At 42.0% G+C, this 13,439-nt stretch overlaps 1 protein-coding gene across 4 annotated transcripts in view; it reads left to right on the top strand.

Annotated features, from left to right (window-relative positions):
* The window catches only part of LOC120774914 (teneurin-a), a 226,763-nt gene that overhangs the window by 51,245 nt on the left and 162,079 nt on the right, over nt 1–13,439 (top strand). For 2 of the 4 annotated variants that reach the window (XM_040104788.1, XM_040104787.1), the window contains exons 2-4: nt 801–1,279; nt 1,775–2,749; nt 3,321–3,393. In XM_040104788.1, coding sequence (XP_039960722.1) covers nt 1,039–1,279; nt 1,775–2,749; nt 3,321–3,393 — 1,289 coding nt within the window. In that variant the 5' untranslated portion in view covers nt 801–1,038. Of the gene's footprint in view, nt 1–800; nt 1,280–1,774; nt 2,750–3,320; nt 3,394–9,445; nt 10,218–13,439 lie in introns of those variants that run through there. The other 2 variants (XM_040104790.1, XM_040104789.1) reach the window with 1 other exon arrangement.

Genomic DNA, 13,439 nt, shown 5'->3' with positions numbered 1-13,439 from the left:
AGAATTAGCATCGGCTAAAGTAGTAAAGTTTAACCACTTGATATGTAATTCGGCGCGCAATAAATGTGAAAATGCTCAAAAAGTTGCTTGCCCTCGGCGAAAGAAGGGAATGTGTAATAGGTGTATACAAGTAGCGTTTTCCTCTCCTCTCATTGTTTAACAGTGATGAGGGATATGGGAGGGGTACCGTGTTTTGTTAGCGATGTCGCTGGCTATTACTTGGGCCATTGAAATTAAAAGCGAGCACTTAAGTGCCAAGTGCGGCCCCATCTGCGTTGCTCTCGCTTTCGGCTGTCGGCTGTCGGCATGTCGTTACTGAAAAATTAATATTCATTTTAATTTCGAGCACCAGCCAAAAGACACACCGTTTGGGCCACCTGCGCAGTCCTAAGTGAATGGGGGTGCATTCGCACACATTCGAAGAAAGCATCGATATAGGCTGTGGAGTTTGGAAGCGCGGGCAGGAGAGCCTGTATTTATACCTTTTTAAATTTGTAAATGAAGTGCTTCGGACAATTTATTTTAAGAGTCTCCACTTTGTGTCCTCTACTCTTCGCTGAAAAATTTTCAATACTCGTAGAGTAATAACAAGCCTTGCCATCGGGATGAACAGAGGTTCGTCGAGGTTCGATAAAATGTGGCCTTAGCTCATTTATTCCTTTCGAAATATGACTCTGCTCTTGAGAGATGATACTTTAAAAATATTTTGAATAATTTTACTGTTATCTGTTTGCTACTTTTCAAGAGAAATTATTGTTCAGCAGCACTAACTGTAAATATCTGCTTTCTTATCTTTTCAGTTACGCTAAATAAGAGGGAGAATGTGGGACCAAGTGTGTGTGTAAGTGAATGTGGCATCAGCTATGGTGAACTGGTACAAATATGCAGTGCCAAGGACATAAATCAAATTTAGCCGTTTCCAGTTGCTCGCGCAGTAACGGTATTTAAAACAGTGCGAAGCAGTTAAGCGGCATACGGGAGCTACGACAACCACATTTACCACAACTTCAAGCAAACCCTCATACCGGGATTGGCAGCATGTCCAGCCATTCGGGCACGATTGGCCGCAAGCGCGGTGGCAGTGCCAGCGAGTACTATTTTGGCGGTGGAGGTAGCGGTAGCGGCGGCGGCGACCAGATGCGCCGACAGCGGTCGGCCGAGTGGCATAGCCACCACGGCTACAGCAGCAGCGAGGACGAGTACCAGAACACGACGCAGTCGACAGCCTTCGATACTCAACTCTTGGCACAGCTGCTGTTGCAGAGTCAGCAATTGGCAAGTGAGTAGATTGGCGAGTGCCAAAGCATGGGCGTGCAGATGTAGATGTGGTGTGGTAGGGGGGAATGGGTAATGCTGGGTTGGGGTGGCATCCGAAATGGCCAAATATCTTATTCAATTAGTAATGGACAGTCTTAAGCTGAATTTAAGCGGATTAATGAAATGGACGTCCATTCGTTGGACTCTGCTACGCAGCCAAATGGAATGGATGAGTAGATAAATTTAGGACGAAAGATATTACAATTTACGGCATAATGTACTGGGGTTCGAATGGGCTTTATTAGGCTGATTTAGGTGTTTTAGCGGAAATTCGAAGAGAAATCAATGCACGAAACGGTATAATGTTAAAGAAAAAATATTGTTAGGATAATTTGGTTGGCATTTTTAAGTTCATTTTATTTCCTTCCCCACTTTTTCTTGAAAATGTTATCTGCTCGGGGGTTCCTTGTATATGTTTCGTTGAGTACTAAAACCTTTCTCTACCATTTTCTTACAGATTTGGATCGCTATAACTCTGACTGTGAAAATCCAATAAACTCTCCGTCACTACTTACCGAATATACGAACTCCATGCGCGACTCCGGCACCAGTTCAGCTTTTCACCTTCAAACGCAACAACAAAACACGGGGCTGTGCTCACCTATGAAACAACAGACTGATCTTGCTGCCATCCTGTCAGCATCACAAAACACTGCCGCCAACAAATATCAAGCAAATCAATCGTCACTGAGCGTGGCTCTTCTTCCAAATAGCGTCAGTACAACCCGAAGTACAAATCCATTTCTAAACGCCAAATACGATACACAATCAAACTCGGATTCATTGAGCGAACGACTGTCGTTCTCAGGCAGTATATTGATGTTGGATCGTTTGCAAGCGACTGCGGAAACCGCCGCTGCACTATCCGCAAGCGGCAACAGCACCATTGGTTTAAGTGCACTCAATTCCTCTTTTTTATTGCCGACCAGTTCTACGGCCAGCAGTCTGAACCCTAGCATTCGCGAAAGTAATAGCAGCGGAGCTGCGCGAGCTCATCGCACAAAAAGTGGGCGCACACAAAGTCGCGCCATCGCTGGTAGTGCTTCTACAGGTGGAATGACATCTTCTAGTAGTGGGGCCTCTTCTTCAGCAGAGGTTGCAAGCGCTACAGCTGCGGCTATTGCGAGTCGCAGTGAGCGTGAGAAATTTAAATTGCACCAAATGCAAAAAGAACTGCTGGAGTACACACAATCCACAGCCGAAAGTTCCATTGGTATGGATTTAGATGAGTTCGTTACTTCCGGTGGAGAGTCTGAGCCGCCGCCAGAGCCAGCACCACCGGAAATACCGCCACGCACACAATCACTTCTAATGTCGCTACAAAAGCATTCGGACTATAAGCTCAAGTACGAAGAAAAAGGCGGCCAAAAGCATGAGGAGTTTATACCGACGAGTCAATTGCATCAACAACAGCAACCACCTTCGCAGAAGAGTAAGTTTCGAAAAGCTTTCGATTTAGCAACGCTCAAAGGTTAGCTCGAAGAATTTCAATAGGTGTTGTAAGGTAGATAAAAGCTCTGACTACCCATAAAGAGCATGGTATTTGCGCCGCTTGAGAAGCTTTTTTATAGCAGAGGAGATCCCTTCTCAGGCAAATAGGATTAGCTTGTGTATATTATATAAAGCTTTTTATAGCAAAAGTGCAGAATTCACTCCACCAACTTTCCTCGTTGGAAAAGGATAATAATGAAATAAGAAGTGGGAAATAGGCAAAGCTTAGAAAAAATTTAATAGAAATTATTATGTTTATGGGCACCAAAACTAACGGACACCCTGCGATAGCTAAAAAACGGCAGACCTTGATAAAATTTCAAGTTTTGCTTCTTACATTCAAAAAGTATTTAAAATATTCAAATACAATTTTCTTGGTACATTTTTAAGGGAATAGCAATCGGAAATATCCAGCAAATTTTTAAGACACCCCATATACAAGTATCTATTGACAAAATGATGCAGGGTTGATTAAAAACTTGTGCCTTATAGTATTTTCTTATTTCTTTCAGATTTTATAATTGCCGATAACTTACGCTCTAGCGAAAGTCAGTCGAAGTCGAGCGATACACAGAGCCAATCTGGGTGAGTTGCATATAATTACCATATCATAATGCGACGAATGCTGCAAATAGCCTAATATTTGACTTTTTGTATTTGAGGAGATGGTTTGATGGGAGGAGAGCACTGTTACACTTTTCAGTGGGATTTTAAACTTACTCAAGTGCGAATACCTATAATAATAACATGGTGCTTCGCTGGCGAGTGCGTGCTGCTTCTTTTCACGGGGTATGTGCTTTGCTTGGCTTTCTTCTTTCTTCTTTCTATTGTCGTATTGTGGGTCGCAAAATTGCTTTCTATTGTGAGCGGGTGGAACTTGCACGGTCTTCTCGATTGCAATTTTGCTAAATAATTCGATTTGGGAAATATTACAAAATCTCGATTCAATTTAGAAAAATCGCATTTGACACGCATTACGCACATTCTGCACATTGAGCCAGCGGAAAGCAACAGGACATCACGGAAGCACATACACGAACGCAGGCTTGCCAAGTGGACGGCTGGACGCGAGGACAGTAAAGGCGAGGGCGTCAGTTAATTCTGGCGAAAATATCATCCTTACATCTTATTATACTCGTGTTGGCGCAGTTTCTTCGGTGTATTTTATTACCTTTGCAGTTTATTGTGAATCTTGCATTGTGAACTATTATGAGTTTGTGCCGGCAGCCATTCAAGAGCTCTTTCGCTACAGAGCCAAGGCCACTGGCAAGCTACTTATAGAAAGAGACGTTTTCAACATTCAAAGGCTTGGGCCCCACTTGTCTGCACTGTTTCGGTTCTTTAACTGTCCATATCCATTTCATACTTGTGCGTTGTGGTAGTAAAGATACTCGGCACTAACTTTCGGTGTGTCACATGCGAAGTCATTTAGTTCCGAGTGTAAGAGTTGGGAGTTCTTAAGGAAGTTGAACATTGTCATTTGTTGCTGCTAATACGCCTTCAGTTGCCCAACGTTAGCGGACAATGCATCAAAAGGTTGCAGTTTCAGTTCATAACTTATTTTGTTCTTTTCAATTCAAAGTGAAGCTGATAAAAAAACACAATATTAATCTTCAATCTTCCATTGAAATTGATTGCTTTACCTCTATGCAAGTCAACGGTATGGCATCTCTAATGGAGGCGCCTTTTGTGGAGTATTTAATTTTCACATTTTTAAATTTAAATTTCACAATTCGTATTGATTTTGGCATGGTGCGCTGCCTCTAACGGTATTTAAAAGTCGAATTGTCTAAACAAACTAATGCTGCTGCTGCTGGATGTGTATGTACCTGCTTGAATTGGCTTCGGCTTAGGTGTTCATGATCAACGTGTGTTGGGGAAAGGGTCTGTAGGCAAATTATGCTTCTGGGTCTGAACCAGAATCTTTTCGTCTTGAGTTGTGTACATCCCAAGGCTGATGCAACGCATTTATATTCCTGCATGTTTTCCTTTCCTCTTTGCACTCACACTTGAATCTGAAACCGAGTATTAAGCAGCGAATAATGTACGTGTTCGGGGTGCCACGTTCAATGCCTCCGTATTTTTGCGGCTCCAGTGCCTGCCAACATAAAGCTTGGAGACGCCATAGATCAGCAGACATTGCAACATGGCTGCACTCAGATGGGATCCGTGGGTGTAGTGGGTCGGTCGCAGTCAAAAAGACGAAAGATGCAATTCATTACAATAATCCCACGGTTGAGCAATAAAATTCGAATGTTTCCACTTCTGCTGTCAACGTAGTGCAACCGGCGTCAGACAAACGACGCAAAACGAAGAAAGGCGCAAATGCATTAACGGTTTCATCGGCCGGGAATGTGAGCCGGCCGCCCGGCCAGCCAATCGCTCTTGTTTCCATATGTGGCATGTGGCACGTTACACATCATTTGCCCACACGCACACCAGCGGCAAGAACACGAAGGACGACAATGTCCGTTTGGTTTTTGCTTGCCGCCGCACACCAAAGGTCTTGCCAGAGGCCGCAGTGATACTTTCCATTGATTTGAAATGTGCTAAAGTATTTTTTGGGTGCTGTCTCATGCTGAAGTTCGCATAGCTTTAAATTGAAATTAATTTCTATAAATTCCAGCCAAAGGGAAATTCATGTGGATCGAATATTTGCTAGAAGTTTTAAGCATAAATTGTTTTACCGTTAACCATTCTAGTTCTAATCAGTTTTTATTCAAATGCCGACTTCAAATGCATTCGCACGCACAATCGCCTCACCAAGAAATTGCATGTGGCTTTGTGTGTGTGCAACAGCCTCTTTTGTCGCCATTCCCACTTCACATACGCCGTCCCAGCACACATTGTAATCTATCCATCCACCGCAGCTAGGCAATGATTCTTCAATTCTTCTCAATTCATCTTCGATACTTTAGCAATTGCAAATTTAGTGTCTCCCCGCTCGAATCGTTCCGCTTTGAGTGATCGCCTTGTCGGCCACCACAACCCCGACGGCTGCAGCAAGGACCACTTTGGATTGCTTGCCCGCCTATGCTCATAATCGGTTTTGTTTACTTAATTCCTACAATATTGTTTTTTGTGCATTTGTACTTGTTGTTTTTGTGCTCGACAGTTTTACATGGCATTCGTGTTTGTTGGGTAACGTAAGGGTAAAGTTATCGCTGCGGTTTAACTACTCTCGAGCCGGTGTTGTTGTTGTTGGATGGATTTTGCACAAATATGCTGTATCATAATTGGTAAATTCATATTCGAATCGGTTTAAGTCGTATAACTGGCACTAAAGCCCACAACCCCTCGCACTCTCCCTTCGCACCTACAAGCTGGCCAAAGTCCTTAACCAGGAGTTCGACATTCGCTTTCGCATTGAGTTGGCATAAATTATCGCTAAACCGATAATAATATGTATTTGCTAATGTCCTAGCAGTGAACGACGCCCGATGACGCTGAGCCGTCTCGGCCATCTGTTGCTGCCGCTATGCTGCTCAAAGGAATTACGGAGGGAGGGGAGGAGGGAGTGAGTGCCGGCTTCCTTCTAATCCTGTCTGTATGCAAAATAGCGAGCATTAATACCAGAAATCCAACCACAACTCAGATGGAAGATTAGCTGAAAGTGGAGCAATTAGTGTCTGCTTGGTTTGTCTTTGGTGCAAACAGCGCCGTATATGCGTTTGTGCATGCATAAATCGCCAGTATGTAAACATCCATATACATATGGGATATTAGGCTTTCCCGGGTTGTTAGTGCGTCCAATTAGGAATGCGCTTCCGTACCTACTCACGAGCTCCGATTTTTTAATAAAAGGCCAATTAAAGCACGTTTGATAGTTCAGTGTGGTAGAATAATATTTGCACGACGAAGACAACGCAGCAAGAATCCGCCAGTGATTCCGGAACTCACAGCTACATTTCTTAGATAAATTAATTACAAATCTTGGTCATACTTGCACCGTTGAGTTGAGGCAATACCTAATAGAGACATCGTTGCCATGTTGTTGCTTTGCTAGTTTACTTCGTCACGCGAAGGTGAAACGCTACAGGCCATAACTGACTCATAGCGCTGTGCGCATGCGCAAGAGCCTTGTGTATTCCAGCTCCCTCTAAGTGGCTATGTGTGTCTTCTTAATTCGACTCATTTATCTTCTGGTGTCAACAAACACACTGACACCAACACCATCTCAATGTGAGCCCATAAAAACCGTAAGTAAATAAATAAAACAGCGATCCCAGCTCATTGAACAGCGTGTTTCTGTTTATCTTTCACAAGGTAATTGGATATCTACAACTTTCGAGTTGATAATTACACTTCATAACACTGTACATACACACACATCGGCATTGAGCAAGAGTAAGCACATGACCTGCGAAGAGCTTGACGCTTGTCTTGGGGATTCCAGTATTGGTTGTTCGGCAGTCTCCAGCTGTGGTCAACGCGGCCGAGTCGAGGCAACTACATCTGCCGTAAATTTGATGCAACGGTTTATTCTGGCAACGGTTATGATGCATTGCTTCCAATTGTTCAATGTTCTCACTGATGCCAATGCATCTCCATCTGACTACGTCTCTTGCTGCCCTCCCTTTCTCGCTCACACTTCAGAGGGGTGTGAATTACGAGCCGGTGCCTTGTGCTGTCGCAGTTCATTATGGATGACCGAGCACGGTATCTATTCGCCGCTACTTCAATTAACATCGACAATTAATTTTTTATCTGTTCGTTGACACTCTTTTGTTGTTGCTATGCTCAATGTTTGTAGTTGGGCCTTGCTGAGTGGAATGTCAAAAATGATTGAGCTGCCGTCCTATGACAGAATAATCGCTGTAACTCTCAACTTAAGCTGTCAACGCTATCCCCTCTCAAATCGATGCTGATCCTATTATATGCCTGAGAGCGCCGCTTATTGCATTCAAATTTTTGAATGTGCCTCTGAGTGCTTATTAAGTCCCTTAACACTTTTTAAACGACAATCGTTCGGAGGGGAACGACAAAATGCTTGTTGTTTCAAATTTACGAAGATCGGATCTCATTTTCTCCTTTTGCATCGTTTCTTTCGTCAGAGCCAGCGTTCGCGTTTCGAACATTGAAGACGAAAAAGCGCCCAACAGGTGAAAGAGTTTTCTCTCAAGCTGATGACCAATTTCATTTCAACACATATAAATGTATATTTGTATGTGTATCATTTCAGCTATGTACATGTATATGTATGTAAATATTCGAAAGTGTCATAAATGAGTTCCATAAAGCAGCGGAGTTCCACATTGTGTAACCCTAGCGATGAAGGAACACAGTAAAGAACTGAACCTCGAAGTGCTGATGTTCATTGGCTTCCGTGCTCAATAACACAAGTCTATAAAATGGTATAAAACTCTTTGTTCATGAAGCCAATAGGAAGGACTCTCCTCTCTGAAAGGAGAGCATGTACTCGTGTTGCGCGTAGAACTGTAGAAACATGCGGAATTAAGTAGTTTTCTCTTCTGCTTTGGAGCACTTAACAGGGTGCAATAACTGGTATAAATTGTGTTTTGAGCATAACTGTTATACAAAAGAGGTTGAAGTAACCATGCTAGGAGAGTAGAGCCAGATAATGTTGTTAAACCTTTCAAAAGCAATCTCGCGTAGTTATTCTGTATTTAACAGGTAACGAGAGAAAGCGAGAGGAGCATTCTCAGTAGAATCGAAACTTTATATAATAAACAATTTATAATTATACGACAGCCAATTTTTTTAATAGGGCGCACTTCGTTGCAATTAATATTAAAAAAGAGAAGGCGCGGAATTGCAACAGTTATGCACCAATAACTGACTCTATCAATCGTTAAACAGCTGAGCGTTTTTTTTGCCTCGCAATGCTCTTCGGTCATTAATCGTTTGGAAGAAAGTGGATAGTCTGTGGTGGGCGCGGTAGATGGGGTGCACTCGCGCGCCAGTACATGCGTACAAGTAAACACAAACAAATCGTTACAATCCTATCCAGCGAGCAAGTCAAGCGTTTGCCATAACCCGCTGAAATTTGTATCTGCCAGATGCGCGACGAGGCATAATCGTTCAAGCCTTTGTATGTAAACATAAGTTAGTCAATAAACACGACCATGTACTCTCAGAGAGCGCGCATGGCACAGTGCTGACGCTCACTGAATAATAACAGAAAGTTTCAGCGCGAGCAGAATAAAACAACAAAAGTGTCAAACGACAATGCAAATGCTGTAATGCAATCGGAAACGACGTAAGCGAAAAGCGGAAGTTCGTGGATGAAAACAACGGCAGCGCGGGCGAACAGACGAAAGATACATGCAACAAAGTGTGTTGTATCTGTCGCGGAGTGCAGAGAGCGCTGGAGCGGCGAGAGCAGCCAATTGGATTGTAAACAGCACTACAACGCCGACGCCGAAGTCAAAGCAACTGATATCAGATGCCGCTGCAGCCAACTACTGTTACTACCGTACTCCGTATCTGAGAACTTACAACCTACTGGTTATATTTATGTGCTCTGCCCGTATGCGGGCCTCTAACAGACGTTGTGCGCTCGCTCTATGCTGCCGCTGCCGTCGTCTCTGCCACGGCCGTCGCCGCTGGCGCATTTGAGCAACTCAACAACTCGGTTCAGTTTTGTGTTATTCGTCGGTTCGTTTGGACGCGTTTCGTAAGTGGTGGTCGCGCCGCTGCTGGTCGCGCGTTTTCTCTGATGCAACCACAGGTTTAGTAAAGATTCAGAAAAACTGCAGTAAATCTCAGACCTGCTATACGGCGGGATTGTGTGAACAGGTGTAGGTGCATCCAAGTTGTGGCAGTGAAACCAAACAACATGTGCAACAAATTCATTTAGCGTCGCCACAAAACACAGCGAAATGTTCGATTAACGAGAAAGATGCTACGAGTGTAAACGACAAAGAGGCAACCAAATTGTGCATGCCTCACAAACCAAATCTGTGCACTTTGCCACCGATGGCAGTAACAAACGCGCAGCCATTACGAAATATTCCAATTTCTGTTCGCCAAATCCTCGAAGTGAGAAAGAAGTTGTGTTGTGTGAAAATAAAGTGCGAAAACGCCATAAAAATACAAATATCTCGGTGATTACATACGCGACTTATGAAAATTCTTGTGGCAGTTGCGTGTGTATCTATCAGTTTGTGAAACAGAACACGAAAAATTATCGAAAAGCAAAACATGCCAAACGAATCAAAATCGAAGTGAATTGAAAATATCCCGAAATATTGCCTCAGTGAAATTGGATAAATAATTGTGATTCGAGCAGTCTTAAAAGCGAAAGACTACATGGTCTACATTTGCATATATCGCCGTACATATGTACAAATATAGAAATTAATGATTAACGAATTCTTCGGAAACGAAGTCAAACGAATAAGCTACATCAAGAAAAGTGGATCCATCTTGAAGCGTGATAAAGAAATGTAGGTCGATTTTATTTGTATACTTTAACTTTGTTGTTGTTGTTGAAGAAGTGTCACATTTGCAACACAAAAACTCTACAAAAGAATACAAAAGTAACACAACAACCCAACAACTAAAACAAACACATTATACTCGCAACTCTAATTATATCCTCGTATTATCCTCGAATTCTGTACGCTGAATGCTCGACAAACGCCGCCAGCGCTGCTCGGAACAGCACCACATATAATTCTCGACGAAACACAGTTATCATTATCGAAAACACGCAACAATAGTATATGCCCGCGCGCGATGTGGTTGTCATGGCGTTCGATGGGGGGTGCGGAAGCAAAAGTTCGACATGAGTTCATTTAGCAAGACAGCCGAACAGCTATATCGCCTCCCCCTTATGAAAATTAATTTTACAAAATTATTGTTCGAGACTGCTTGGAGCGGCGAATTACATTCGATAAGCGATTCCCGCATTTAAGCAATGGGGAAGCTCCGTTACGAAAGCGGGTGTGCATTTAGTGGCTGCACACTCTCTGACTTGCCGCTTGAAATATGAAGAATTCAACACAAGCTTTTTTATTTCTATTTATAAATAGTTATTCTCTTTTTGTGATTGATTGAAAGCAAATACAATGCTGACTGGAAGCAATCTTTTAATGAGGTAACGTTCAGTTCCAAACAAAATTTTGTAAACAGACCTCTTAGATTTTGTCACAGAAAATTTTAGAGACTTCTTTTGACGACCGACTATAACTTCTTTGATTCTCAAAGTCTATTTAACTTATTTTGGTAATTTTCCGCACTAATTAATTGGCAATATCTCGGTTAAGCTAAGTCAGGAATTAATTTAATTTAAATGAAGAAGTGGGGCATACTTTTAGAGTATAACATCGTTGTCATCTAAAGGCGTTTTTATTAAAATAATATATACTTATTTGTGTATTAAATGTACTTATATTATTGAAGGTCATAATGGCAGTTTGAGTTGGAGTTGTAGATTCAAACAGCGGAAGTTTCGATTTTAATGTTCCGTCGGAATTCGACAGAAATGAAAATATTTGAGAGTCCAAATTCTTTCATTTCATTGATGCTTTTCACCTTTGTAATCGTTTTTGAATAAAAAAGATGTTGTTTGATTTGCTTTTCTTGCAAAAATCTCATAACTAGAATGTACATTGTGTTACCCAAATTTGTTTACAATAACAATCAATAGCCCTGAACTTATTATAACAAAGTACATAAGTAATAGTTTTAGACATGTTGGAGGAACCGGCCCGAGGATTCTTGAGCTTAGATTGAGATTTTGATGAAGTTTTTAGCTTTGTTGCTATTTTCGTATTTGTTTTTTTGCCATAAAAATTATTGGGATGTCGAACTGCAATTTTTTCCACTAAATTGTTTATTTTTAAGTTTTTAGGGTACGGTTGTTGCTTTATTCAACCGAGTTATCTGAATTTGCATATACAGATTTAGCCGTCGGCAGCCGACGAAAATCCAACTTGGTGCATCGAACATATGAAGGGAATTATGAATTAATTGTATTGTTTTAATAACTGAAGTGTTAAAAAATATTAAATCATTTCGATAGCTGGCTAGAGATGCGATTTACTTATACTTATACCTTGTTTTAAAGCATTTGACACTAAACTAGAAGATGGGGCAAGATAGAGAGATTGGACGGAGAAAACTGCAATGACTGACAGAAATCTTGCATTACTTTGCAAATGTTTATTTATTTAGAATTTCTTTGAATTTTGACGCACCCAGTACTTATTTATTTTGCTTTGGCTTTTTCGCTCAATCGTAAACTGAAATTTCCTTCGAAATGAAAAATATGTAGATACTCTAAGTACTTCTCGCCTGAGGAGAGCATCCCTTGTGTTTTCAAAGCATTCAAAGTGATCGCAGCTATTACCTGAGTTTCTTTGATCGAGTCGTGGGTAGATATATACATATGTACAAATCTTACCTGATGCTGTAAGAAGCAGACAAGGCAACAAAATACAAAAACGTTTCAAGCAAATGTATACCCAAGGTTCGCGAAAGAACGCGAAAAACAGCATTAAAATGTGAAATGAAACACTTGTGTTGATTACCTTTGTGGCAGGAAAACAGTTCTATGCTAAACTAAAAACAAAAACTTGCAACAAACCATGTGGAAAGGGAATTGTAGAGCAAAACATGGAGACATGACAGGATAAAATCCAAACCATTAATAATAAACGAAACAAACAACAACTTAAGCGCAAATTAGTAACAATGACGGAAGGACGTCACAGGCGGACGTAGACTCTTGCAGTTGAACACACACACACACAAGAAAAATGAAGCGACAGCCAATGCTAAATGGAAGTGCCGACGGAGCGCACCGACCGACGACGCGTCATCTGAGGCGGTCGGTGAGTTAGCTTGCCTGGATGACCGTGTGAATTTTGCAACAGATGAGAGGATGCTACCTGAACAGATGGGTGAATGAAGTAATGGAAAGTGTGCAGGGAAACGAACGACATGTGAGAAGCGGCTCTGCTATGAGAGGAGAGAGTTGAGGCGAACACGGGTCACATAAGCATTTGCAGAGAAAGAAGACGTTGGCGAAAAGACGCTGTCTATCTCGACAGCAACTAAAAATACTCGAAGTGATTTATGATGGTGCAGAATATGATGAAAATGTTGCACAACACACACAAGTATGCACTTGGGAATGTAGATGGACATACGGGGAATGGGGTGGCCGAGTGGGGATATGAAGTAGATATAATTGCAGCAGCGGGGCAAGTGTGAAGGAGAAAGGAAGAGGCTGCTGCATTTGGGTCGGGCTGGCTTGAAGTTGATGTGGCAAAAGCTTCGGTGGGTCATGTGATGTGTCATTGTTGAATGGACTGACACATAAGTGTGTTTCTAATCGAAATACCTACAGAAGCAGTGCAGCGAGAATATTGCGAACATTTTTGTGAAAATACGTGTTCAAATCACATCCTCCTCTCCTTACAAGTAGGAATGTTATGCCGCTGTTTTTTTCTGTTCCAGTATTTGTATGTTGCACCCTAACGATACCGTGTCAGACTTGGAAACAGAGAAAAAGAAGAGAATAAAGTGCAGCTTCATTCTGTTCAAGTCACCCGCAGCGTTCTTCGACATCAACGTCATCATCTTCTTTACTGCCACTTGTATTTAATTTGCCACTTCGGTCTGCACAACATTTCCAAATTGTGGCTGCCACAAGAAGCACT

This window comes from Bactrocera tryoni, chromosome 4 (genome assembly GCF_016617805.1).
Source record: "Bactrocera tryoni isolate S06 chromosome 4, CSIRO_BtryS06_freeze2, whole genome shotgun sequence".
Lineage (NCBI taxonomy): Eukaryota > Metazoa > Arthropoda > Insecta > Diptera > Tephritidae > Bactrocera > Bactrocera tryoni.
Note: the sequence above shows the minus strand (reverse complement) of the source record. Positions and strands in the feature narration are given on the sequence as shown.